A 27796-nucleotide genomic window follows, 5' to 3' on the forward strand; every position below is an offset into this window, starting at 1 on the left:
AGAGAAAAAAAAATGACAGTAGATATTGAGGGCTGGGAAAATGGAGACCTGTAAGAGAGTCCCAGAGCCCTTCGCTGCTCTGCCCCACTGGACAGGCTCAGGAACTTACTCTGGGTCCCACAGAGACTTAGGACTTCTTGCCACAGCTGGTGGTGGATCGTTCCGACCAGGGCTGGCAGCTCTGAGTCTCATGTGAATTCCTTGTCCCTCTGTCCTACCGTTTTCCTGGAGGCCTTCTGGAGTCTTCTAAACTCAAGCCATACGCCTGAGGTTCGGCTCACGCTGGTAGCCTCTCCTGAGGGTCCTGAGCTGGACCAGCAGGGCAGACATTGGCATTGCTAGCACAGTGAACAAAAGCTCTCATTTCCACAGGGCTGAACTCAGAGGGACCTGAGGTCCTCTGCTTCCTATTTCCTCCAAATTCACTGCAGTCTTGGAACCCACCCCATTGCTTTCCCTCTCCTGATATCCTTGGGTCAACTATCGATCCACTTCTTTCTAGAGATTTCTTGCACGCCCCTTCACGTCCTGGGGCCCCAAGGAGTTTGTGCCCTTTCCTGAAGCTCTGAGCACGAAGGAAGAGGCAGACATCTGAAGGAATACACATGAACATCTTTAATTTTACATCACAAGCGCTGAGAATGATGATGGAGTTAGCATGCTTGTCTTTCTCTAGCCTAGGAAGAACCAAGCCAAGGATCATGGGAAGACAGGCTGTCTATTCCCTGGACGGTTCAAGAAACCACAGAGAAGACCCCCCCCCATCATTCTTGCTTTACATCTCACCCTTGCTGTGTGATTAATTTGAGGGGATCCAGTTTGTAGATAAGCCTCTGGAAACGATGACCAAAGGTTCTTTGTTTCGTTGGCCCTGTCAGAAACTCTGATATTTGTACTATAGGTCAAGAAACTAAGTTATATGATCACACCTAGAAAAAGCTCTGCCACTACTACTCTTTGGTTGCAGTTACTGACACTACGTACCTGTGGTCATTTTCCCCACCTTGGTGCTGTGGATCTGGGGAGAATCTAGGCCTCCACCTTTCCTCAGTCACCTCCACCCATCCAACCGCACATCTGTGCCCAGCTGGGATACAGCAGGGGTCTGAGTTCTGCTCCTCGTGTCTCCCATCTTCTCTGGGAGCCTGAGCACAGGGAGCCGGTGTCTGAGTGTGTTCTCCTGGCGTTACAGCTTGGTGCTTGGAGGACAGCGGCTTGTGGTGTGTGTCCTCCTTCCCAGAATGAAGGCTGCCACAGCTAGGACCACAGCCAGGAACACCCCCGCCGAGGTGGCCGCGCTCTGGGGGCTCCCCTGCAAGCCGCCTGGTTTCGCTGTGTCTGCCACTGCCAGGTTGGAGGAGGAGAGTGAAATAATAGACTTGGAACCTGAAGAAAAGGGGAGAATGACAAGAAAGGGTAACAGCCTCTGTCAGATGTAAGGAGATGGGGAAGAGGACTGGAGGCATGTCTCAAGGGGTGGTTGGGTACCAGCCATGAAAGAGAGAAGCCAAGTGATAGTGCCAGGCCCTGTTCAAAGTCCAGTACTAGCTCAAAAGGAAGGGAGGAAGAGAAGGAGGGAGGGAAGGTGGGAGAGATGGAAGAAGGGAAGGAGGAAAGGAGAAAAGAAGGAAGAAAAAAGGAAGCAGAGAAGGAGAGAGAGAAGGAAGTGATGACAGAGAAACTGAGGCCATATCCCAAGAAGGAGCTGCAGGCTACAGAGATTTTATTTCGGCTTATCCCTCTAGCCAGGGAAACCAAGAAAGGGTTCATAAGAAGGGACTCACAGCTGAACTTTGGCAGAAAAATTCTGGCCAGAGGGGTTGGGAATAGGTTACAAGAGTCTGAGGCAATGCTGGGGTCATGCCTGTAATCTGAGCTACTTGGGAGGCAGAGATTGGGAAGATTCAAGGCCAAGGAGGACAAAAAATTCGGAGAGATTCCATCTCATCCACTATAAAGTGGAGTATGGTCGCATGCACCTGTCAACCCAGCTGTGAGGGAGGCACACAGAGAGGAGAACGCTGCTCCAGACTCTCCCGAACATAAAGGCAAGATCCAATTTGAAAGTTATTCAAAGTAGAAAGGGCTGGGGACATGGTTCCAGTGATAGACCCTGCGTTGCTTATTCGGATTGTCTCTTAACCCAGTGGAGTCTAAGCTCCTGGAGGGCAGGGATTTCAGTCTATGTCTGCTTGCTTGTTTGCTTCCTGGCACATAATATGTGATATATATATATATATGAACTGAATGAGGAAAGAGTGGAATCAGCTGGCCTCAAGGACCAGCCATGATAGATGCAGGGTAATGTGAACACCAATGCGCTCCCATCACCATGGTGACCACATCTGCTGAACCGGCCCCCGTTGCAACCAGAGGTTCTGAGCATGTTATTATGAAGCTTCCCTTGCCCATACCAACAGCCAAGTGGCACCGCAGAAAGCAGCTCCTTGCTCTAGTTGGGGGAATTTACATGGCTTCAGAATGAATCCATGTTGCCGATATCCGTCCCCACAGCCTTCCTAGATTCCAGGGATGAGAAGCCTGGCCTTAGAGTTTGCCGCCAGTATGACCGTGAGGAATGATAATACCATAATGACGTTAACATAGGTGACAAAGACGACAGTAACAAAAACGACCGTTCACCAAGCAGCAGGCAAGGGCCAAGGCAGTTGAATTCACATTAACTTTATTTGATCCTCTGACCAGCCCTAAGAGAGAAGCATGAGCATTTGCAATCTACAGATGAGAAGGGAGGGTCTTGGGAGTTGTGTGCATTCACAGGATAGAGGCGTCCCGTCCACAAGCCTTCCAGATCTCGGAACTCTCATTCATGCCCTACAACACATGGTGCCCCCGAAGGCCTTGACCCCTGGGAGGAAGCAGCAAGTAGGCCTCACTTGATGAGTCCACAGGGGACTCCTATCAGGTACTCAACCTAGGTTGGAACATGACACCCCCCGGTGCATTCCCAAGTCCTCTAGAGTCGTGGGCCTGGGTTCTAGTGGGCAGAGGGGTCTGAAGGTGACCGCTTACTCGGGCTCTTCTTTTCATGGGGACCCTGCAACTGGATGGGTCCCAGGACGACGTCCACCTTTTCTTGGTAGGAGCTCACATCCCTCTTGGATCTCACTACGCAGCCTCGGTAGCACCGGGAAGAGTAATCATATGCTCTGCACACCACCAGTTTACACTGCAGGTACACTGAAGGGAAACGGTTCAGGAAGTGGAAAGAGTTGAATTTGAAGCGGGCGACACGGGGTGAGGACGCGTAGTAGGTTTGGTAGGTTTCATCCCGTACACACCTGGAGGGAAAGAAAAGAAAACCATTAATTAGTTCTCACCACAGCGCTGGATGTGCCATGACTCGAGGCCTGGAGCGATAAGGCCCATCCTGGCTGCCCACATCTCCTGTTCCACCCCATCTTCCTTCCTCTACAACATGTGGCTCCCACACTGCCTGCGAGGCGTGCCGACATCTCCTGGCCACTCCCGCGCGGTACTAGCCTCTTTCCACAGCGTCCTTCCTGCAGGTTTGCAGATGGACAGCAGCCCCGTAGACCACGATGGGCTGGGGTCTAATCCCCACCGTGACCAAAAGCCCACTGCTGGCTCCCATTAGGAACACACCAATGGGCCAAAGACAAGACAGCCCACGAACAGACCTTCCTTTTCCTGGTTGTAGGAGGGAGGGGAGGAGGGAAGGTCAGGAAGGAAGAACAGTGGGGAAGGGACTAAAAATACAACATGTGGAATAATAAAACAAAGAGAATGTGTGGGAGGGGCCTGGGAAGGGAGCGCTTGAGTGGGAGGGGCCTGGGAAGGGAGCGCTTGAGTGGGAGGGGCCGGGGAAGGGAGCGCTTGAGTGGGAGGGGCCTGGGAAGGGAGCGCTTGAGTGGGAGGGGCCGGGGAAGGGAGCGCTTGAGTGGGAGGGGCCTGGGAAGGGAGCGCTTGAGTGGGAGGGGCCGGCCTGGGAAGGGAGCGCTTGAGTGGGAGGGGCCTGGGAAGGGAGCGCTTGAGTGGGAGGGGCCTGGGAAGGGAGCGCTTGAGTGGGAGGGGCCTGGGAAGGGAGCGCTTGAGTGGGAGGGGCCTGGGAAGGGAGCGCTTGAGGCCTGATTCCATCTCAGGGGTCTCCAGTGGATGTGGTGGGGACCAGGCAGAGTCGGTGAAGTCCCTGTGCCACAGGTCCAGCTGGGCACACCACCCGCACACAGCACCCCCTTCTCCCAGCAGTGTGTGCTGGGAACCCTTTGGCACTCGCTCATTTCCACTCCTTCCAGTCACCTCACATCCATTAAACATCACCTTGTTACTGTGTAGAGTGGGGGCGGGGAGGGGGTCTGGGTAGGCCTTTACCCCATCTTTGCATCCGAGGGGATGTGTGTACACCGAACCCAGTGTATGAATTGTAGACAAGATGAGCCCCAACAGCCACTTCCTAAGCTGGAAAATATCCAAACTGTGCCTCAGAAGAGACTGCTGCCTTTGGCATTTCGGAGAAGCGTGACGCGGGATCGCCAACCGCCATGCCACAAGCATCCTCGCCCTGCCACCATCATTTCTCTTAGGAGGCGGTGGCTACAAAGGTGTCAGGGACCCTCCTGCAAACCCAATAGTGCTGTGCCACCCAGCCAGCGGCGGAGACGGAGCACCCAGGAAGGACCTCGGGCCTGCGAGAGTCAAACGTGACCTCACCGGCTGCCTCATCCAAGGGAGCTGGAACAGGGGAGGACAGTTCCTCTGGGGAGGACACCACTAGCCTGACCTCTGCACGTCCAGAACCAGGCAGGAGAACTTCCATTCTCAGCCACTGGGGGGCACAAGCGCCTCCTGCTGCCTTCAATGCCCCAGTCCTGGGGAACCACTCACTGGACGTGCTCTGTGCTCACGGCTCATCCTCTTTTCTTCATTTAATCCTCACAACAGCCTTAAAGACGGAGGTGTCGCTATCTACAGTGGATGGGTGAGGATTCTGGCCCAGGGAGGTAAGTGGTTCACGGTTGGTCTGCTCCCAAACCAGTGCTTCTTCCCCTTTAAGGCTATGGCTAGCGTTCAGTCACCTGGGGTCTAACTCCAGTGTACAGCCAACCCCTGTGGACGATCACTCCCCACCCATTAACTGGAGGATCTCCGTGATACAGTGGGAAAGGGCCTCGGAAGGTAAACGCCGCCGCAGGTCGCACGCAGAGAGGCGTCTGGCGGAAGCTTGAATGTTACAAGAACATCAGCAAACCAAACCTTGGAGCCAACTCGTGTGTGAGTTACCAGAAAACGGTCTAACTCTGTCCCCTGAGGACAGTCCTTACCCGCTCCGGATGAGATCGTAAGTCAGAGACGTGAAGTCATTGGCGTACGGCGAAGCCACACAGGTGTCCACAAACAAGGCCAGGGAGGCGTCCGAGTGGATAATTTCAGCCTGAAGGTATAAATTCTGATCCAGGTCCACAACGTATGGGCTGCTGGTCACAGGACGTGAGAAGGAGGAGGACGAATAGAAGGAAATGTTCACGTTATAATCGCCGTACTGGACTTCCTTGATGTTGATCGTGTCGTTCGTAATGTACACGGTGTTCACCCAGGTGTTCCTGAGCATTTTGCAGCTGATATGGATGTTGAGGTCCTTTCTCCTTTTGATGATTCCATTGGTCACAGCCGCTCGGAGGAGGTTGGAATAGCTGATGGTGTCATTGTTAACCTAAGGAGAAGCAGTTGGGACAGCTAGGTCAGGCAGACGTGCCTGCTAAGGGAATCTCCTTGTCGATTGGGGTTGGAAGGAGACGGAAGTGCCTCAGCAAGAGTCTGAGTGACCCCTGACCACCCTGGGGCAGCCCCTGGCCACTCCCACGGCTGCTGCGACCTGAGCTGAACCCCACCCCCACCCCACGCACCCACACTCCTGAACACTCGCCACTGCCTCTGCTTCATGAAGGACCACTCTGGTGGGGCCAGTTGTGGCTCTTCCTTGCGGCAAGCTGGGTGAGTCCAGATGGCCCCTGGGCCTGCCACGTCGCTAGCTGAGCTTGGACTCCACGACTCGGGGCTCAACACAGAATGTTCTGTTTTGTTCTCCCTATCGCTAGGGATCTGAGGAGTTGATCGCGCACCAGAGGAATGGACTCTACGCTCTCCACGGACTCGTGGGAGGCACGTGACATGTTTTTTTCTCACTTTAAATTCTCACCTTCCAATTTTATAATTAAGTACCCAACCATGAGATTTGTCACACCTTCTTCCTCTTTCAAAGACAAGCTCAAGTGCTCTCAAGGCCTGGAGGTTAGTTAGCCCAATACCTCCAAACACTTCTGTCAGCGGGCAGATTGCTTACACCACATGGTTCGTGTGTACTTTGCCTGCAGGTAAGTCTACCTAGAGCTCTGGGAAGGAGCCCCGAGGTGCACAGGTGTAGGGAGCTAGGTGACCCACCCCGCTGAGCTCAATCTCTCCATTTTTAAAGTGGGAACCACACTAGGAGACAACTTGATAAGAATTCAGGGATTGGTCACCGCATTTGCCACTTGTAAGTTGGCTGAGGGGTACCCCGGGGTGTGGGACATTTGATACTAAAATCTGTGGCGTTTCAGTAAACCAGCATGGTTGGTCACTCTAGACCGTCAAGTGGCCGCTGCCGAGATGAATTAATGGTGAAGGTGAAGGCGCAGACCTCCTGCAAGGCTTAGCAACGTGTTGGCACAGCCAGATTTTTCTTTTTGTAAAATAAGATATATTTGGACTACTTGTCTTGCTGAGGTCCTTGCCTCTCTCATCCACCTTCTAACCCCAAACTGCACAAGCTTCAACTCCTACAAATCCCAGCTATCCCTGGGGTGACTCTTTTTTTTTTTTCCTGCCAGTCCTGGGACTTGAACCCAGGGCCTGAGCACTGTCCCTGGCTTCTTTTTGCTCAAGGCTAGCACTCTACTACTTGAGCCACAGCGCCACTTCCGGCTTTTTCTGTGTATGTGGTGCTAAGGAATCGAACCCAGGGCCTCATGCATGCTAGGCAAGCACTCTACCACTAAGCCACCTTCTCAGCTGGGGGAGACTCTTATTTAAACAAGAGTGGCAACCTGCCAAGTGCCCTCTCTTCTGGTGGAGAAACTGCCTTTTCATCTTCTTTCCTCTTTCTCCCTCCTATCTGGGGGTAGCTAGAGCTTCCTTATGGTGGGAAAGACTTCTGCCTCCCTTTACTTGCTTTTATTCTCATGGTACCACAGTCGTAACTCTCGGATCTCCAGTCTTCGAGAAGCATGGATTCTATCACTATAAGAAGGGAGGAAAACAGAGCCGGCAGCTCCAGGCTTACCTGCTTCGAGGTGCCACAGCCTGAGTAGGGAATTGTGAATATCACTTGGGTTGATGTTATCTGGGGCTGGCATTGGTAGCTCTCATTCCACCAGGGAATGACAAGCTCCCTGGCTAAGTAGCCCAGAGACTGGAGGTAACTCCTGCTCACACTGGCTTGCATGTAATCCGGCAGACAAGACAGACCTGACAGACAAGAGTAGGGAACACACTGTCAGCAGCCCCAAGTCCCACAAAGCCTATCAAACTCTTCCCATATAAGGGTCACAGGCTGAGAGAGTGATCCGCCTATGAGATGCATGTTGCAATTTATAGAACTGAAACCCACCACGCGCCCTATGGCCTAGTCAATCCCACTGTCATGAAAGCCGAAGGAAGGCAGACGTAGGCCTTCTCTGATGAACAATTGGCGTGAAATGTTTTGCCAGGTGGTAGCATTTATCCATAAAGTGAAATCACTCTGTGATGAAATCGTGGGTGTGTCATTTAGCTGTAGAGAAAGTCGGTGCTTCAAGTCCTGACTGCATAAGATCTTGGCGGCCACCTTTCTCTCTTTGGCCAATGCACACATCAGTCCACATAGCATCTCTGCTGGAAGTGGCTGTGACCAGTTCCGTTTCTCTTCAGATAGAAGCCCAATGCATTAGGCCTCAGAAAATGGCTAGTGCCTCCTGGTCTGGGAAGATCGTGAAGGTTCAAACCAGATGGACACTCAAGTCTTTGGCTCCTACGTCTGTCTGTTGACAGCATCATCTTACATACTCTACTATTCTCTGCTGAGCACAAAAAAGCCAACACACCACCCATCAGCCAGTGCTGGCCCTTGACCTCGTTTGGGGCATCTGGAGCCCCTAGATGCATAAGCAATGGCCTCTTCTCAACAAGAAACCAATCATTGGATTCCCAATGAGGCTGCTTTATCTCACAACTAGAAAGCAGGTGTGCAGAAGGAGGCTCCCAGTGATCTACCCACTGCGAAGCGAGCATTCTCACAAGGGAACTTACTGGTAGTGTCATTGGATCTGATGGAGTGGAAGTCAGCCCGGAACCCTCTGCCTGTGACACTGCCATCCGTGACAAAGCGAATCGACATGAAGTTGGATGACGAGGTGAACGTCCTCAGAGCCCCGTCACAGACCCGAGCAATGAGAGGGGAACTGTGATAGGGGCCATCGAAAACCTCAATGTAATCGTAGTTGCAGCCTCGTTCAAGCCTGAAGAGACAGAACACACCGTTTAGCTCTGCTTTGTACAGAATGTATTGAATCTCAGCGAAGGGGTCAGACTTTAGTGCTAGGAACCCTGACAAAGTCCATCACTGAACGAAGTTGATGACTGACCTTCTTAAGATAAGGAAGTCACCACCATGCTTGGTCCTGACCTTTGAGATCACACATCTAAAAATCCATAATAACCCCTCTCCTTAACAGCTCTTTAAATAAAAAAAAATAAAGTCAAAAGGATCACATCATGATGTAGACGACATTTTTCTCCATCAAAGTATCATGGTTTTCATAGGACAAAATAAATATCCATGAGTTTGTGGTGGTAGGGAGAAATGAATAATTGAGCACATAAACATTATACAAGTCAAATGAACCTTCCGGAAGCTCAGTTTTCTTGTTTGCAAAGGTGACACAGCCCTGGCCACGCAGATTGGAGGGATGCCTTGTGAGCCTCAGATGAGGTAAGGTTGTGGGGAGAGCGGAGAATGTGTTAGCGAGGCGCCAGTTAAAGAATCAGCCTTTGTGCCGTGGCCTTTGTCCTTGGGCTCTTAAGAACTTTAAGTTCAGCCTTTGCACTGTTGCAACAAGTCACAGGACAAATAAACTCGGGTAAAGCCTGGGCCAGATCACAGAGAGTTCCTTGACCACTACAAATGCAATCCGGAGAAATTATTTTGGTTCAGTGATGGTTGTCGGAGAAGGCATGAAGCCCCTATCCAGATTATTTGCACTGGAGACCTAAGAACAGCTCCACTCCCAACCGCAGTCTCTCCCATGCACGTGTTTTCTCCTTCCCTGATGACCTCCCCGATAATCAGTGAGAAGATGTCGCTCTCTTCTTTCCGACTCAAGAAAACTGACTGGCTTCCACGGCCACACGATAAATGGACGATGACCTGTCTGGAACCTGCGGCCAGAGCCCTGGCTCACTCTGGGGCTCCTGTCCGTTAGAACGTCACGGGGATCAACGTCTCCCCTGCACGTCTGCGCATCCCCTGCCCGATTCCCACGGCATGCGGTTCCGCCCTCCACACTCACTGCACGTCTCTGAAGGTGACAGTCACGAGGTAGTTGCTTGGGACCTCGATATCCCACACGCATCTGGCATTGTTTGGATAGTTCCCGGGGTAGAACGGGCTGGAAAGGGACCCCGAGGGCTGGGACAAGAAGCCTCCGCAGGAATAATTTTCTGTCAGGACAAAATGGAAATGCTGATGGGCCCTAGGCACGCTGCACGGGCGCTGGGGGGAGGGGCGGGCCACAGTTCCTAAGGTAAGAACCCAACCCGCGCTCTAGACCCGGATCATCACTGTGGGCGGGGAGGGGGGGACACCCACCCTCCCTGGGGGTGGGCTGCGCTGAGGAGGGGAGCTGCCATCAGGCCCATGTTCCCCGACAGTGTCCCTGACACCCAGGGAAAGAAAAGTAGGGGGCAGGGGGGAGGCCTCTCTGCCACAGATCTTTTCAGAGACTCAGACTTACGGTTAGGGTAGCTGTGGGTGGAATCAGGCGCTGTTGACAAAGAAAAAGAACCACAATCAGTTGTCTGGCATCCTTGACAACATACAGGCTTGTCTGTGCCCGGCAGTGTGCCAATCTTGGGCTTACGACAAGGGGTTGAACCCGGGCCTTGCCGTCTGGGACATCATCACAGGTTAGCGACAGGACGACATGTCAGGAGAATGAGGCTGAGACGGGGGAAGGCCAAGGGAAGGATGGGATCCAGAGACCCGGCTCCTGACCCAGACGGAACGGAGGAGGGGCCCACGGGTGACAGGTCCCAGGACTTCCATGGGTGGCGAGGAGGCGCTAGGCACAGGGAAGGACTCGTGGGGGGCCCTGCAGCCGTGGAGCACTTGGAAGTGCTGACGGTGTGAGTTTCTTCTTCCCCCAATGGGGCAAGTTCCTGCTCAGATACTTCTTCCCATAATGCCCTGGGTGCCCACCCAGCCAATGAAAAGGGCCGTTAAGCAGTGATCACAAAGCCCAGGGGACGGGGCACGGAGGAGCTCCCTACCACAAGAGCATCCTCTGCGGGGACACCCCTGAACTCCCCTGGGGAGCGCCTCTCCTAGTGGGAAGTCTCCTTGCTTTCCCTCAAGGCTTTCTTTTCGCCCTCCAATAAACTTACTCTGTTTGCCTTACTTCCTTTCGCTTTTAAATACCTTTCTCTGTTTACTTTCTCGTCTGAGTCCTGAGGCTGAGGGAGACGGTCCCGTTTCACAAAGGTGCTCGCGGAATCCGGGAGCAAAGCGCGGGGATGACAGCAATGAGCTGATGGGAGCGTGTGGGTAACGGCACCCCGAGAGCAGGCAAGGTTGTGGGGGGGGGGGTGTGCTGAGCCTCACTCTGTCTCCAGCTCTGCCATAAAGCCAGAAGGCTTGGCCTGCCCACCCTGGACAGGGCCTCGTGCTGGGGGTGGATGGGACGGACTAGAGATCCAAAGCCTGCTCTGCCAGGCCACCGAAGGATTAAGAGGGACAAACTGTTCCATGGCCGAGAGAAAGGGCTCTGCCCTGCCGGGGCCCACGCATAGCTGGGGCGTAGCGGGGAATCCACAGGCCAGGGAAGGAGGGACAGGCAAGCTACTCAGGGAGTGGATCGTGGAAGTCCCACAGTAGCTGAAAAGCTTAGGCATGAGATAGAAATCACAGGCACTTACGCGTAGTTGTTTCGTAACCGGGGTCTAAAATGAGAAAGAAGCGAAACATAGGTCACCCAAACTGAAGCATACAGGAGCAGCCAGAATGAAGCAAGTCACACTGAGGTGACTTGTCCTCTGAGCCCCGTCCATGAGGACACTCTGAGTTATTCTGCTCCCTGCCCACCCCATCATTCTTTGGGGCTCATCACAGAAAAGGTTACAACCGTCATCATTTTCTCTTTGACCTAAAATCATCCCAGTTGCTGTGGGAAGCAGCTGCGGTCCTGATTACCACCCCCCCTCCCGATCACCCCCCGCCATTTAATAAGCAGGAAGATCAAAGCTAAGAGAAGCGAAATCATTGTTAAAAAGTCATATAGCAGCGGCCGGGTATCGGTGGCTCACGCCTGTCATCCTAGCTACTCAGGAGGCTGAGATCTGAGGATCCCAGTTCAAAGCCAGCCTGGGCAGGAAAGTCCATGAGACTCTTATCTCCAGTTAATCACAGAAAAAGCCAGAAGTGGCGCTGTGGCTCAAGTGGTAGAGTGCTAGCCTTGAGCAAAAGGAGCTCAGAGACAGCATCCAGGCCTAGAATTTAAGCCCCAGGATCCCCTCCCCCCGCAAATAAAACCCCAAAAGTCATACGGCTAAGTTCTTGCCCAGTACAACGATCCCGAGATCTAGGGATTTAAGTGGCAAAGATGACGTGGTTTGTGCACAGTCTTCGGAGGAGCCCAGGCCAAGAGGGCCGGCTGACCAGCCCCTGTGCACAACCCCTAGAGAACTGAACTGTGGAGTGTAGACCACTGGTCTTAAGCATTCACTTTGTGGCAGGTCCCAGGCGAAATGGGCCTTCCAAACCGCCGCTTCGTACCTAAGCAGATGACGCTGGCATCTTCGTGGTGGCCACAGTTATGAGAGAACCAGTTTTGGCTCCGGCACTGCCACAGAGTGGATTCTGTCCCCAAGCATTGCACATCATCCAGAGTGATGGGGCCAGAGCCAGGGCCAAAATAGGCATTGTGCGGGGCCGATACGGCACGTCCACACCCGAGCTGCCTGCACACCACCTCTGCATCCTGCATGGACCAGGCGTCATCGCACACGGTGCCCCACACGCCGCTATGGTAGACTTCCACACGCCCAGCGCACCTACTGGAGTTGCGGAGCGTGGAGTTGCTTGGGGCCAGTCTCAAGCTGGCATCTGAAAGACACGCGGGGTAAAGGGGTCGTAACGACATGGGGCCCAAGCATCCACGAGACTTCCCCACCCCCAAAGCAGTGGACACAGCAAGACACCAGAACCCAAGGGTGGGATGGGGACCACCGAGCCAAGGTGGGAAGAGGCTCAGGCATCACGGGACCCGGCCCCCCCCCCATCACCACGACACGGAGAGAGGCTACTGCCAGGATTGCTCGTTGTGGGGGCTTGAACGCAGGGCTTGGGGCTCTCACGTGGCTCTTGGGCCCGAGGCTGGCACTCTGACACCTGAGCCACAAGTCCACGTCTGGCTTTTTGCTGGTGAATTGTAAATAAGAAATCGCACGGACTTTTCTGCTTGGGCTGACCTAGAACTGCGATCCTCGGATCTCAGTCTCCTGCATAGCTTGGGTTACGGGTGTGAACCACCAGCGCCCAGTGAAAAGCTGCTTTAACAGCCACCCAGAGATATTTCTTTTGCGGGGCGGGGTGGGGTTAGATTTAAAGCCAAGTACATCCCCTGTTCTGACGACGTGCTGCCTTGGTTGGGCCTCGCCCTCCCGGAGCTCACAGGGATTCACTGTGAGATGGAGCAGCTCAAGCTCACCGGAGTAATTCAGGAGAAACGCTCAAGGCACAGGCGTGGCCCTTCCTTACCGCCCGCCTCTTCCAGGAACCACACTGCACTCACAAGCCCCCGCTGGCCAGGCGAAGGGCGCACTTACCTCTCGGGTAGGAGTTATACCAGGCAGAGAAGCCAGGCCTTTGGATGCTGCCGTCACTTCGGAATCGAACAGACATACGGTTGCCGGAAGATGTGAATATCAGCTCGCTGCCATTGCAGATCCTTCCTAGCAAAGTATTGCTACTTATCGGTCCATTGTAGATTTCAACATAATCAAAACTACAGGATGGGTGCAATTCCAGCCTATAAAGAAAACACGGACCCACGTTAACACTGACATTCCCACGGCTCCTCTGTTTTGCTGTGATGCTATGGAAGGCAAGCTCCTCTTCTGGGTCCTCCCCCGTCCGACTGAAAGGCTCCCTGCAGCTTTCTGGTAGAGACCAAACCATCGCCAAAGGTTAGCTGGAGCACAAGAGGGTGAAAAGCACCCAGGGACAGACCCAGCCTAAACCCGGGTGTGCCAGGGGGCGCTCCCCTTCCTCGGGGACCTGAGGAGTCTTACCTCACGTCGGTGAAGCGCAGGTTGATGCGATAACCATCACGGACCTGGATTTCCCACACACACAGCGCGTTGTTGGGGTAATACGCAGGGTAGGAGGGACTGGAGAAGTCCCCTTGGGCACTGGTTAAGTAGCCACCACACCTTGGAGGTGCTGTAGAGAAGAGAGAGGGTCATCCCCTTGACCTTGAGGTGCCTCGTGGCAAGCAGTTTTCTTCCGGATGAGCGTCTTTACCTTTCCACCCTTCGCACTCTAGAGCATGACTTAATTATAAATTACACACAGTGCTTTTGTTCTGGAATTGGTCATTATTTAACAAAACTGTGATGCAGCCATACGACGCGACGTGGGCAGACACAGAGCCTTGCTGTGTAGAAATAATTTCAGTATCACAAGATGCTAAAGTTAAGGCCACAAAATTAAAACAATCTATTCTGTCCTCCTTTAACAAAATGGATGCTATGGGGTATGCCAGGCAACAAGGGCTCGCGCCTGTAGTCCTAGCTGCTCAGGAGCCTGAGGTATGAGGATTGTGCTTTGAAGGCAGCCCAGGCAGACAAACCTGGGAGACACTTCTCCCCAATTAATCAGGGAAAAAGCCAGTAGTAACTCACATAGTAGAGAACCAGCCTTGAGGAAAAACAAAAACGCCAAGGAAGAGCACCAGACCCTGAGTTCAAGCCCCAGTTCCGGCCCACACAATAAATAAAGCCACAAGGTACACTCTACTGTTATTTGTATATTTTTGCTTTTGTATTTGTGTGTGCTGTTTGCCAAAATGTCGATGGTAGATAGTAATTATGCCTCCCTTAATTCATTCGTCCCACAGACAGTGCTTACGTGGCAGACACAAGGTCATGGAATCAGGATGCAGCAATGAAAAAGGCAGCTACGACCCTCGACTTCAGGAAAGACAGTTTGGCAGAAAAGACAGCAAGGTCTGCGACTGCGCAGCTTAGAACTCTCAGACAACTCCACTGTCGCCAGGATTCCGTCTGGAGCGCGCACGGATCCCCAGGGGCCCTGCCCGGCTTTTGCAGCCCTTCCTGATGTCATCTACCTTCCCTCAGAGACGGCAGCCCCTTCCCACCGGGGGCCTTCCCGGCTTCCCATCCAGGGGACCCCTCAGTGATCGACGCCGCACCTCTTGGCTCAATCGTCTACCAGAAAGCTTTTCCCATCGCCTTTCCAACCAAGCGTGCTAGAGAGCCCTTCCTCTTGCTCCTTACACACCGCCCCTGCCCTCGTCCGTGCCACCGTCTACTTTTAGTATGGTGAACGACCTGAGGTAGGAGATGTGAGTTTTCATAATTCTGTACTTGAACAGCCGTTCTCGGCGGCATTTTCATCAAACACACAGCTAGGCTTTAGAAAACATACCAATGAAATAGTTACGACTTGTCAAGTGTCCTCTGTGAATCTGACCCTGTGCTAACACTAGTCTGGCAAATAAAATTCTAATGAGATTTGTTTGTTTTGGGATACTGAGGTTTGAACTCAAGGCCTCACACTTGCTAAGCACTTGAGCCCGTGCCTCGAATTGGTGCGTCTTTATTTCACAAGGAAAGTCTGGGAGGGGTGGTGGCATTTACCTATCATTCCAACTACTCAAGAGGCAGATACTGGGAAGACTGTGGTTTGAGGCCAGTCCAGGAAAAAAATGATGAGACCTACCTCAACACACACACCAAGTGTGTAGGGAACACGCATCATGTAGGGGACATATGTGGGAAAAGTATGTTCCAAGGGCACTGGGGAAAACAACCTAAAAAATAACTAACACAAAAACAAGGACTGGAAGCATGGCGTAAGTGGTAGAGGGGGAACTCCCTCAAAAGTGTGAGGCCCTGAGTTCCAAACACAGTCCTGTCCAAAAAAAAAATGGCAAGATAGAAAAGATTTATCTATCCATCTATTTTTCATTTATAATAATGAAATAGAACGGCATAGCCACAATAGAATAGAAGACAGATATTTGTACATGATGGCGAGCAAAGATTCAATGGCGCTCACAAGCAGCCGCAACATGTGTTTTCAGAGCAATGGAAAGCATGCTGGGAACGCGTGCAGAGCAGTACGGTCACGGGCAGAATGAACTGTCTACTCTCCATCTCTGTTCTGTCTTTGGGGACACTTGAAGAAACAAAATCCTTCCAGTCACCAATACTTCTGTCACTGGTTTCAGAATGGCTTATCTCCCAACGGTACAGATGTGAAAGGTGGGGGCATGAGACTTGGGATAGAGCCGTGGGTATCCCAAGGTTAGGCAGCGTGTGCACGCTGAGCTAGGACAGGCCAGGGGTTGTCCTTACTGTCGGCCAAGCTTAGACATAAGAAATGAACACGTGGTACTTACTTGTAATTGTTGGCTCCCACCAACCTAGAAAGAGAATGAAGATTTAGGGTTTTTATAGACTGGTTTTTCACTCCGAGAGTATTGCTTCAATGGCCATGGGAGATCCTCTGTCCTCAGTGGGGTTGGTGGTGCTCACCAGCCCTCCATTCACTTGGAATGGGGAGGCAGGAGGTGCAGATCAAGAGTGTAGGGTCACCTTAGGCAACCCCAGAAAGCCTTCTCTCCAAAATGAAGTCCTTTTCTAACAAAAGAACTTCCCAGGACAGTCTGGGTGACAGTTAAAGGCCTGTGAAGGCCACCGTTCATAGCACATTCCAACAGAGTTCACACACAACATTTTTACTGTGGCACAAAGAGCAATACTGGTTCGTTTGCTTGCTTGCTTTGTGCCTATACTGGGGCTTAACCTCAGGGACTTGGACTCTTTTTTTTTTTTTTTTTTGGCCAGTCCTGGGCTTGGACTCAGGGTCTGAGCACTGTCCCTGGCTTCTTTTTGCTCAAGGCTAGCACTCTGCCACCTGAGCCACAGCGCCACTTCTGGCCAGTTTCTGTATATGTGGTGCTGGGGAATCAAACCCAGGGCCTCGTGTATATGAGGCAAGCACTCTTGCCACTAGGCCATATCCCCAGCCCGGACTTGGACTCTTGCTTTCCTTGTTTGCTTAGCAATCATGAGACCCTGAGTTCAAACCCTAGTACCACCAAAAGAAAGAGAGAGGATGAGAGAAGAGGGAACAGGAGAAGGAGGGGGCCAATTCGAAACCTCTCAAGATTTATATGAAGTGCGATGGAATCTTTCTTCTGGTGGGACTTTGACGTGGGGCAAAGAACTGCTGTCTTCCCATCATGTGCAAAAGCAAGCTGACAGTGAAGGCTTTCCCCCAAAGAGAAGAGTGGCATAAGGAAAGCCCAAGGACAAAGTCCATCTTGGACCTTTGCTTCCAAGCTGTGCTTAGAGCTCTTGACCCAACAATAAATGTCCTGCCCAAGCCAGCCAACCAACTCCTTCCTAGCTCAGACTTGGAGTTGGGCTCCTCTCACTTGCAAACAAAGGCATCCTGTCTCAAAGACCCTCCTACAGCACAAGGCAACTGGTAGGTGAAGGGAAACCTCTTCATGAAGCCCCACGTAGCCTCGGCAATTCTCCTCAGACTTATTGACTTGAAGGGCTGAAAGCAGTTGTTTGGGCTCCTTCCAAATATGCTTACCGGGAGTCGGAGTTGTTGTACGCCACGAAGCTGGAGGAGAAAACAAAGCTGGGTTAGAAGGGAGGAATGTGAATGGCAGTCAGGTCCACGGAGATACGGCTGGGACCAGGGGCAGGGGATGCCCAGAAGGGCAGTGGTCAGCAAACCATGCTCCAGAATATATCTAGCACCTAGTTCCCAGAGGGAGATTTGAATACCCTCCAGAAGGAGGGCTTTTTGGTAAAAAGAATCACTTCGTCCCCTCCCATGCGGCTTTTGGCCTAGGAAATTGTTTATAGCAGAAATGGCTCAAGACAGCTCTCCTTCTGCCTGCCGCCAAGAGCACTGGGTAAGTGCCGTTCAGCACCACAGTCGGGAGCTGGAACAGGCAGAAGGATGAACACGTGACGGCCCCAGTGCGTGCCGTTTCTGTATCTGAAGGAGAATGTGGAAAGGCTGGGGGCAACCAGGACGCTCCACAGACCTCTCCTCTCGCTACCAGCTGGAGCTGTAAAGGGCATCAGGAGAGAGGAAGACACGGGAGCAAAGTCCCAGCAGGACTTACTTGGCATGGGTGTCGATGGCCTCTGCGCTTCTGTGAGAAAGAGAAGGCCGGATAACAAGCATTACACCAAAGAAGCAAAGCAGGGGCACAAAGGAAGACACCCAGCATTCACCACCCACAGTCCCAGAAGGGTGCTCCCGGGACCGGGCCATGGGGCTCCCTGGGGGCGTTGTAGTTCAGGACACAGGCTCTCCAGACTCAGGCCAGCTGTGTACACACACACATCTGCCCTTCCACCCTTACAACTTCTACTTTCTAGCCCTTCGCGTTGGAGGCCACAAGTGAATGATTCCAGAATAAAGTTCTAGGAGTGGGGAAAGGTGACCTGGTCCAAATCGCTTCCTTAGGGAGGGAGAACTTGCAGGTTTGGGGCTCACCTGAGCAGATGACTCCAGCGTCCTCACCGTGTCCACAGTTATGGGAGAGCCAGCCCTGGTGGTGACAATTCCACAGGTAGGACTCGTGCCCCGAGCAGGCCACATCATCCAAGACAATCGGCCCCGAGCCCTGACCAAACCAGGCACTTCCTGGAGCCGACACGGCATAGCCACAGCCCAGCTGCCGGCACACCACGTTGGCATCGCTGATGTCCCAGTTGTCATCACACACGGTGCCCCAGGACCCCTGGTACAGGACCTCCACCCGGCCCTGGCACCGGTCTCCCCCGTTCACCAGCCTCAGCCCCAAGCGGTGATCTGGTTCTGGAAAAGACACAGGGTTTCTACTTGATCTGGTTCTGTGCCCATTGTCAGGGTCAGGAAGCTGGGGTATCACCAATGTCCCCCCACCGTTCATTCACACAGGTAAAGTCCACAGGGGTGACTGACTTCCCCCAAGCACATCTGTGTCATGAGCGCACCCCTATAGTAACAGCCAGCCCCCCCCCCCCCCGTCTCCCCCTGTCTCTCTCCCCATTGTCCTCGTCTCCTCCCTCTCTGTCCTCTGACATAGTCACACACATCTGACACTGGCTGCAAATGCGCCGGGGAGCAAGTAGGGGAAGGATGCCATTCACTGGTCACCAGGAGAACAAGGAACGGGCCCCCTGCTGCTTCATTGTGTCACTGTTTATTTATCTCCCGGATGCCTGGCAGAACCAGAGGGAAATCAAAGAGGGTAAAGGAAGCCGAGCCACCTGCATGCCTGACATGCAGGAGTGCGGTGACCATTGGATCTTCACGCTGGCATCCTGGTGCTCACCAGCAAGGTGACTGAGGGGAAGGACGCCCTAGCATGCGACAGAGTGACAGAGATGGAACAAATGACCCCTACAGGACAAGGGTAGCGCCCTGGGTCCCTGACAAAGGAGGTCACGGGTTCCCAGCCGGAAGAGGAAGGATGCTCATCAGGCCTTTTTTCATCAGGACCAAGAATAAAATCATTTAGGGCTGGGGATATAGCCTAGTGGCAAGAGTGCCTGCCTCGGATACACGAGGCCCTAGGTTCGATTCCCCAGCACCACATATACAGAAAACGGCCAGAAGCGGCGCTGTGGCTCAAGTGGCAGAGTGCTAGCCTTGAGCGGGAAGAAGCCAGGGACAGTGCTCAGGCCCTGAGTCCAAGGCCCAGGACTGGCCAAAAAAAAAAAAAAGAATAAAATCATTTAACTATGATTAAATCTGTTGCTCACCGCTCAGATGGGCACGGGCGGGCGCCACTTATTCTTTGCATTAAAGGGATCCTACGGAGCTCAGGTTTTGTCACTGAGGCTACCTGGGAGCGACTGAGGCTAACCTCCCATTAGAGTCAAGGTTCGGCTACTGAAGGCCTAAAAACCAGAGGAACATCTGCGAAGATCTGCAGTGGGCCAAGCACCTCCCTCTTCAACACAGCCCCCCGGTAGCATGGGGGGAAGGGTCCCCCACAACCACTTTGGGGTCCAGATATGTGATTCTCCTTCCAAACTGAATGAAAGGCATCGCTCTTCTAGGCTAAGTGACTGCCCGAGGAATCTTCTACTGTATGAGGCGGCTGGCTGAGGCATGGTGTAGGGCACCCTAGAATCCACCATCCGCTCTCCTGAAATCATCTCACTACTTGGAGGAAGGAAGCAGCCTTTACCTCCTTCCTTAAAGACTTAGTGAAAACAAAGACATATTCAATTTGAGGACAATACAAGAACCTAGCAAATCGGCAAGATACCGCCAATACCCAGAGCCACAGGGCCTCAATGTCCCTTCGCAGATACAAGCCCGGCTGGGGGCCTCGAGCCTTGGGGCTCCCAACACCCCGCCCGCAGGCCCCTCTGCCTAAGGAGTGAGCACTGACCACAGCACACTGCCCCCGCCGGAAGCTGCGGGACCAGGGTCAGAGTAGGGGGGACCAGGGATCTTGGAGGCCTACCCGTGCAGGTAACGCCCGCATCCTCATGGTGCCCGCAGTTGTGAGAGAGCCAGCCTCGGTGGGGGCAGTTCCACAGGTAGGATTCGCTTCCGGAACAGCCCACGTCGTCCAGCACAATCGGCCCCGAGCCCTGACCATACACGGCATTTCCCGGGGCTGCTAAGGCCGAGCCGCAGCCCAGCTGCCGGCACACCACGATGGCATCGCTGATGTCCCAGCTGTCGTCACACACGGTGCCCCAGGTCCCCTGGTACAGGACCTCCACCCGGCCCTGGCACCGGCTGCTCCCGTTCACCAGCCTCATGGCCAGAGCAGCATCTAGAGAGACACAGAACACTCCATGCCACTCCATCCTCCATCCTCCATCCTCCATCCTTGGCTCAAGGATGCAGGATAGGCCCCTCATGATGGGGTCTGAGGAACGGACAGGGTCCCAGCAGATCACCAGCTAAGCCTGCTCTGTTGGCCATCGAACCCACAGACACAGGGGTAAGGCAGCCACTCCCTGCAGCCTCCGCCCATCAGTCACACAGCCAAATGTTCTCCAGAACAAGAGACTAAGCCCAGGCCTTGCTGAAATGATGCTTTACCTGTGGCTTCCAAACTAGTCAACGATACAGGCGTTGAGTCTGAAATAGGCAACAGGAAGGCAAGGTACGATTAGACTTAAAGTGAAGGAAGGACAAGACCGAAGTTCTCCCCACCACACAAGACTCATCCACAAGCCCACTGTGGTTTGTACCACAGGCTCCACGGTCCTGTGCACCAGCTTCCTACCCATGACCTCAGCTGACCCCCATCCTTCTCATCCTGGGGTGTTCTTCCCACTTAGGGAAGCTCTGTCTGTTCATTTGCTGGCCCAAGTATGGACAGGTACACCGGACACCACAGGATACACCTGCATACCCAGCGCCAGGAGAGTGGGGCGTAGAGCCCAGAAGAATCTATGTATTGGTAACTAGAAGCTCCCTCCAACAACCTCACGTGGCCGCTCCATCTCGATGCAGATGTAGCCCTGCGAGGTCTGGGGGTGTTTCTAGGAGTGAGGGACACAGGCATCTGGCTGATGCTAACTTGGCGCTTACAGGCCAGAGATGCGTAACATCGCTTCCCAGCTGGGCCACGTCAGCCCGGAACCTGAAAGCACCGAGGCTCATGGAATGAGTGACTCGGTTTCTTAAGCTGAAAGCATCAGCAACGGAGACCCTATGTAGCTATCTGATGCAGATGTAGAAGGTTTGAGGGAAGAAGATAGCTTCTGAATTCTAACTGTGACAGTGGGCAGAAGAGCAGAAGAGTCGGGACGTTGGCACTCACCTGGAAGAATGGGGGCCTGGGTGTGGTAACCTATAAGAAAGAGAAGGAGGGTTAGAGTCACACACACACACACACACACACACACACACACACACACACACACACCTGGAATAGTGTGTGTGAGGATTTACAGGCTGAGCCGATGACCCGCCCAGCCCCAAGCACCTGCCAGCCAGAGGAGCTCCAAATCCCTCAAGACTTCCAGGGAGCTGCCCTGTGCCCTTGGCCATTCCCTCCCTGCAGCTATGTGCTGGAAGGTCACCCTCCAGAAGCAAGAAAGACACAGCCACCCTGGGACAGGCCACCACAGCCTCTGCAGGGTTCTGCAAAAGGCCACTTAACGTCATTAATGACCCACTGCTGTCTCCTCCAGGTGAGATGAATCTGGGGCCCCGCATGGGTCCTTGCTCCGGCCCCCCCTCTGCTGGCTCACCAGCACCCTCCTTACTTCCTGCCCATCACTCACACGTGCACCCCACCTCCAGCACACTGCTCCCCTTTGACCTCTGAACTATTCCCACACCCCTGTGACCTCTGAACGATTCCCCACAAAGGAATGCAGGCCAGACAGGGGAGGCTTTACCAACGACCACTTCCCTTCGGGGGTCCGCCCCGGGAAAGGATGTCAGGCCCCTCTGGGAAGAGGAGCCAGCTGGTTGCTCCTCAGCTAGAACCATGGCTTCTTGCTTCCGCCTTCAGGAGGCGGCACCTGGGCCTTTGCCATGGGGATCAAGAACCTCCAAAACAACAGGGGTAGTGTTGCAGAAGCCACCACACTTGACCATGGTTTTTCTCTGGCTAAGTATTCTCTGACCCCAAATGGAGGACAGACGTGGGTGACAGGAGATTAAGTTCTAGAACTGAATCGACGTGATGAAAACCTTCGGAGAGGGAGGCCCGCTAGGTCTGGGGACTCACGTGAGCAGATGACTCCGGCGTCCTCACTGTGTCCACAGTTATGGGAGAGCCAGCCCCGGTGGCGACAATCCCACAGGTAGGACTCGTGCCCCGAGCAGGCCACATCATCTAAAACGATGTGTCCCGGGCCCTGACCAAACCGGGCACTTCCTGGCGCCGACACGGCATAGCCGCAGCCCAGCTGCCGGCACACCACGTTGGCATCGTTGATGTCCCAGTCGTCATCACACACGGTGCCCCAGGACCCCTGGTACAGGACCTCCACCCGGCCCTGGCACCGGTCTCCCCCGTTCACCAGCCTCAGCGCCAAGTAGGAATCCGTTTCTGGAAAAGACGCGGAAAGGACGCTCGTGGCCGGGAGCTGTTTTCTGTGCCTCTCTCGCACAGTTGGGGTGTAGCCGAGGTCCACACGGCAGTGTAGCCTGTGCGCTCCTCCCCCAGGGCCTTCGGCCCCCTCTCCCCACGCGAGGGCCACTTCAAGATGGCCGCCAGCGCCCTGCAGGCTTTTGTCACCGAGGTTGTCTTGACTCTAACCACTGCTCTGACCCAGGCTGATGGGGCCTGGATGGCCAAACAAAATACCCCGGGCCTGCCTCTACCTCTCAACCAAGGCCCTGAGGGCAGAGAGCGGGGTCCCTGGAAACCCCGTTCCGAGGACCACTAGGGCTGGAGAGGAAACTCGGGGAGCAGGGCACCCTGAAACAACATGGGTCCCGCTCCCACAGACCCGGACGCCGTTGTGGAAGATTATCTTATTCTGATTCTTCTGACTCCCAAGTTCCTTCTGAGTGAACTCAACACGAAACCTACAGCCCCAAGGATGCTTGTGACCTGGAGACAGTGTGGGTGAAAGTACCTGTTGAATGGGCTTCCAGAGGGACCGTTGTACCTATGGGAGAAGGAAAAGAAGAGAACGTGTGAAGAGAGGCAGCTCTTGCTTGCTGATTCTCATAGAACCCTGGGCCGGGCCACATGGCCTTCTTTGCTGGATGGGGTGGGGGGGGGCGGAGACTGACCCCACCCACGCTGGAGATTTTTCAACTCTACTGCATCTGCTGTAACCAGGCCGCTCAGCTTTATGTCCCAGTCAGGAAAGCTGGAAAGCCTCAAGGGTTCTGCACTGGGTCTCGGGATGCAGAAGAGGTCGACTCCGCCCTACACTGGAGATCCTGATAGGAGCAGTTCTAGGAAAGCTGCTCTGTGGCCTAGGACCCTCCACACCCGCCCCCTGCCCCCCATTCCCGCCCTGACCTTAGCCAGTTATGTCAAAGAATTTGTTGGGTCCTGCTACCGAATAGTGTACTCAGAGGAAACCACCACAGAGAAGGGAAGGCGTTCTTCCATGGCCGCTACAAATAGGAGCAGGTAATCTTGGGGGAAATGTAGCTAAGTTAGAATAAAGCCAATCTCAACCTCAGCTCTGTGCCCTGAACTCCAGAAAAGAGAGAGAGAAGGCCGTCAGGGCACCTGTCCTGACTGACACTCTGACTCCCAGGCAGGCCACCAGCCCTGGTGGAGGGGATGTCCTGGATTTTTGTCCTAAGGCCGAACGTTCCCATGGGAAAGGGGAAGTGCCTGCCCTTCTCAGAGCCCAGGCTGTGAGAATCTCCCGCTTTATAGACTGAGCCTCCTAGGTGTCCTAGGGGGGAAGTGCAGGGTCTCTGATGACCTTGGCTAGAGGACCATGAGTTCCAGAGGACCCCAGACTCGACTTCGGGGCTCCTTGGAGAGGCCTCATCCTGTGGATTCCTCTCTGCTTTGGGATCCATGGAAGCGACACCTGTCAGGCCTGAGGCCCCTCCTCCCATGCCCTCTGCCCCTGCTTTGGTTAGAGACGAGCCTAGGGGTGCGCCGTATGGGCGGTGAGTGAGCCTGCAGGGATCCCGCACAGTCAGCTTTACCTTCTGGTGTTATGGGCAGCTCCGTGGAAGCTCCTACAGCGTGGAAAGGAAGAAGAGGTCATTGGATGGTGTCCCTGACTTGTGGAGGGGTAGCTCCCCATTTCCTTAACTCAGAAGCAAAGGGTGGGCGGCGCACTTAATGCTGGGGTGGGGGGTTCCTTATGAAGCCAAGCACTGACCCCTTTGTCATTTTGCCCATAGGATGCCATCCATCAAGAGCATAGTTTGCTCCTGTCTCCGTTATCTACCTCCTTTGCGTCTAATCTCCATCTCAAGACACAATCAGCTCATCCTAGTCACGAGAGAGGACTCCAAATGGCATCGGGCTGTTTCTGGAGATGATACATACTCTCAAGTGACCGCTGTGTGCCATCCTGGAGACATCCCAAAGAAAATGGCCCTCATCATAGAGAAATGCATTCTGGGATGCCGAAATCCGCTCCTGCACAACGTGGCTGCTTGGGATTCCACGAGCCTTAGAGGCCTGCATTCCTAGGGGAGGCTGGACGGCCGTAGTCTCGTCCTCACAGGGTTGTAGGCACATAATCCAGGCCACACAGCAGGTGCCAGGGAACGGTTTAACTAGAAACTCCTCTCTGGAGAACACCCAAAGAACGAGCATCCCGGGAGGGCTGATTGCAGATGGAAGGGCGCCTTCGAGTCTGACGACACGATCGGATGAGAAAGGCAGCCCTGAGGGTCACTGGATTGCATCAGGGAGAATTTCTCTTTTACCCAGATGTGTTTAGCATCTTCTGTTTATCCCAATAGAGAGAACATATTAGCCACTCCTCCATTTGAATTTGGTGCCCAGCAGTGAGGACCAGCCGTTTCCCCTTCCTCTCCCCCTTTGCAGAAGGAAAGGCTGCCGCTAAGACCCAAGGACGCCCGCGAGGCCATCAGAGCCAGCTCTGAGGGGACCTCGGCTTTGGACAAGGGGTGGATCGCTAGGCCTCTCTGAGCCTCAATGTCTTTGTAAACACATAAAGCGAGACTCGCAGCGGAGCCGGTGACGGGGCAGTGTGCATGCACGCGCGTGCTCTCAGGCTCATGCAGTGTTGCTTTCGGAGTGCACATGCAACCGTGAGCGACCACAGCCACACTACCTGAGCACACGACTCCTGCGTCTTCCCTGTGGCCACATTCGTGGTTGTACCAGCCGTCGTGGGGGCAGCTGGACAGGTCGGGCTCCCATCCCGAGCAGTACACCGCACCCAGGAGGATATTCCCTGAGCCCTGACCAAAGTGAGCCCCGCCCAGGGCCGCCAGGGCGCGGCCGCAGCCCAGCTGCCGACAGGCAACGTCTGCATCCTGGGTGTCCCAGCTGTCGTCACACACGGTGCCCCAGTGGCCTTGGTACAGGACCTCCACCCGGCCCTGACACCGGTCACCGCCATCCACCAGCCTCAGGGGCAAACCTGCATGGACACAGCAGCGGGAGGCCTCCGTCCGGGCGCCCTCGGCCCTGGGGCTTCTCTGACCAATGGTGACACCACCCAGCTCCCCTCTTGCTCCTTCCTCCCTAAGCTGTGTCCTTCTCCAATCCCCCCACCTTAGGACCCACCCCCCCCCTTAACGAGAGCTCTCTTCACCCTCCTCTCCTTCTCCACCAACTCCCCCAGAGAACCTCGGCAGCTCTGGCCCTGCTCTGCGAGTCTCATCCCTGAGCTCTACATCCAGATTCCAGAAAAGTGGCCCACTTTCAGCGACCATCTAGCAACCCCGGAAATGGCCTTCAGCTTCCCTACGATGCTGCCAGGGGGCGCCGTGGCTCAACCCAGCATCTTTACTAGAAGTCAGTTCTTGTGATCACAAATGTAAAGCAAGGGGCTTAGAGACAAGGTGTTCAATCCGTTTAGATCTAGCACAAAACTATATACACGGGGCTTGGGGTGAGGCTCAAGCAATAGAGCACCTATCTATGGAGTACAAGGCCCCGAGTTTGAAAAAAAACAACAATCATATACACATAGTCCCTGCCTTAGATATTCTCCTTCAAGGCGTTAGTGTCAGCCACATCTCTAGTTAAATGGCAGGAGGGCTTAGAGCAACGCGCCAGGAATGAGTTTAGAAGCAACGACTACTTTCTCGGTGTACAAAACACTAGCCTGGAAGAAAGGAGACCCCAAGGAAGCAAAGTTTAAAAAACTGGGACCAACTTTGGCTTTAAAGAAGAGCAATGGGGTTACAGAATATTCCCGCACACCCTTCACCCAGTCTCCCCTAACAGGGACCTCTGACGTTCTCACAGGCTGAGGCCATCTGACAGTCTACACGCCGGTCACCGCCTGTTCCTATCCACCAAGCTGTCAGCTTTATTTAGAGCGCTCCAGCTCCTCCTTTTCCAGAAGCCAATCCAAGAGCCACAGTGCGTTTAGGAAGTCACATGTGGAGAAAACATTAGGGAAATGCCTAGAATAGGAACACTGGCTTTTCCAAGGCTCCTGTTATAAGCCGGACCCTGCCTGGGTGACTACGCCTTCACGCCCCTGTGTAGAGCAGGAAACAGAACCCCCTTACAAATGAGTAAACTGAGGCTTGCTGTGGCCAGTGGCAGAGACAAGGATAAATGCGAGGACAGAAGTGGGTACCTCTGCCTCTCTTGCCCAGCGTGGCCTGGGTGCACTAACTTCCCCAGGGCTAAGAAGATCTGTGCTGAGCTGGCCGCCCCAGCTCAGCTCTGCCCCCTGCCAGGGGAAGGGAGGACTGAATGGCCATCACAGCTGCCCCCAGCCAAAGAGAGACAGACAAACAGATAGGAAGGGAGATGGAGACAGAGAGAAAGACGGATAGTGAGGAAGACAGAAGGACAGATGGGCAGAGACAGAATGGTAGGAATTCAGAGAAAGAAGAGACACAGAGAGAGAGAGAGAGAGAGGGGACAGACAACGGAACGGGCTGACGGGTGGATCACCTTAGGACCTCTGTAAAGTGACACTGAGGTTCACGATCACAGAGATTTGCCAGTGGCTCTCGCAATGGTCCTCACCTGACACTGAGAACACAAAGCCACGCTAGAGTGCCCGAGCGCCTGACTGGTGAGTGGCTGGCAGGGACTTGGAATTGAAATGCATTCCTGTCTGTGTCCGTTACTTGACCCAATTTACTCAGCAAATATTGCTCGTGGAGGGAGACACACCTGCGGGCCAAGGCAGGTGAGGAGCACATTTCCCTGCTTCCTGCTGGGAGTCCTAAGCTGGAACTCCAACAGGAATCAGTCCCTATTTTTGTAGCATACAATCCAACCTTGTGTTTAGCCCATTCTGCTAAACCTTGGGGCCTCTTCGTCTTACATCCACACCTTTCCTGAACTCTCTGCACTTTTCTAGCCCCAATCAGTCAATTCTTTCTCTGAAATCACTGAGGGGATGATTAGCTTGCTCGTAGCATAGCCAAAAACAAAGCAAAAAAAAAAAAAAGATGCATTCCTTCTAAACACTTGCAAGTATTTTACAATGATCACCACAGAAACTCCTTGACCAAAACTCCTAGCAGAGAGACAGGCCAACACCAAGGAAGCAGACCATCTGACCTGCCAGACGTGGGTTTGCCTGGGTCCAGGGAAGGAACAGAATAATGAGACATACTACCTGCTGAGAGAACTTGACCCCATAAAAGACATGTTGCGAGGATGACGGTGGAGAGCCCCAT

General features: G+C 53.8%; 1 protein-coding gene across 1 annotated transcript; it reads right to left on the reverse strand.

The window, feature by feature from the left end:
* Positions 1 to 1186: 1186 nt before the first annotated feature.
* Dmbt1 (deleted in malignant brain tumors 1) lies at positions 1187 to 27796 on the reverse strand. Its single transcript, XM_048336217.1, has 19 exons — positions 27736 to 27796; positions 25471 to 25563; positions 22245 to 22568; positions 19935 to 20327; positions 18044 to 18361; positions 17667 to 17696; positions 17123 to 17152; positions 15915 to 15938; positions 14039 to 14065; positions 13561 to 13711; positions 13096 to 13298; positions 12044 to 12373; positions 11188 to 11211; positions 9564 to 9714; positions 8305 to 8513; positions 7301 to 7485; positions 5304 to 5692; positions 3041 to 3302; positions 1187 to 1363 (listed from the first exon to the last, which is right to left on the reverse strand). Exons 1-19 carry the CDS (start codon positions 27794 to 27796, stop codon positions 1187 to 1189), a joined length of 3381 nt encoding a protein of 1126 aa, XP_048192174.1.

This window comes from Perognathus longimembris, chromosome 2 (assembly GCF_023159225.1).
Source record: "Perognathus longimembris pacificus isolate PPM17 chromosome 2, ASM2315922v1, whole genome shotgun sequence".
Lineage (NCBI taxonomy): Eukaryota > Metazoa > Chordata > Mammalia > Rodentia > Heteromyidae > Perognathus > Perognathus longimembris.

Bases quoted from the DNA above. Each gene is read 5' to 3' on its own strand.
- Dmbt1 (XM_048336217.1), bottom strand. From the start codon at position 27,796: ATGGGGCTCTCCACCGTCATCCTCGCAACATGTCTTTTATGGGGTCAA. The intron at 17,153-17,666 runs GTAAGTCCTGCT...TTTCTCCTCCAG, and splicing joins GCCATCGACACCCATGCCAA to CTTCGTGGCGTACAACAACT. The intron at 14,066-15,914 runs GTAAGTACCACG...CAGGCTCCTGAG, and splicing joins GTGGGAGCCAACAATTACAA to CAGCTAGGACTACAGGCGCG.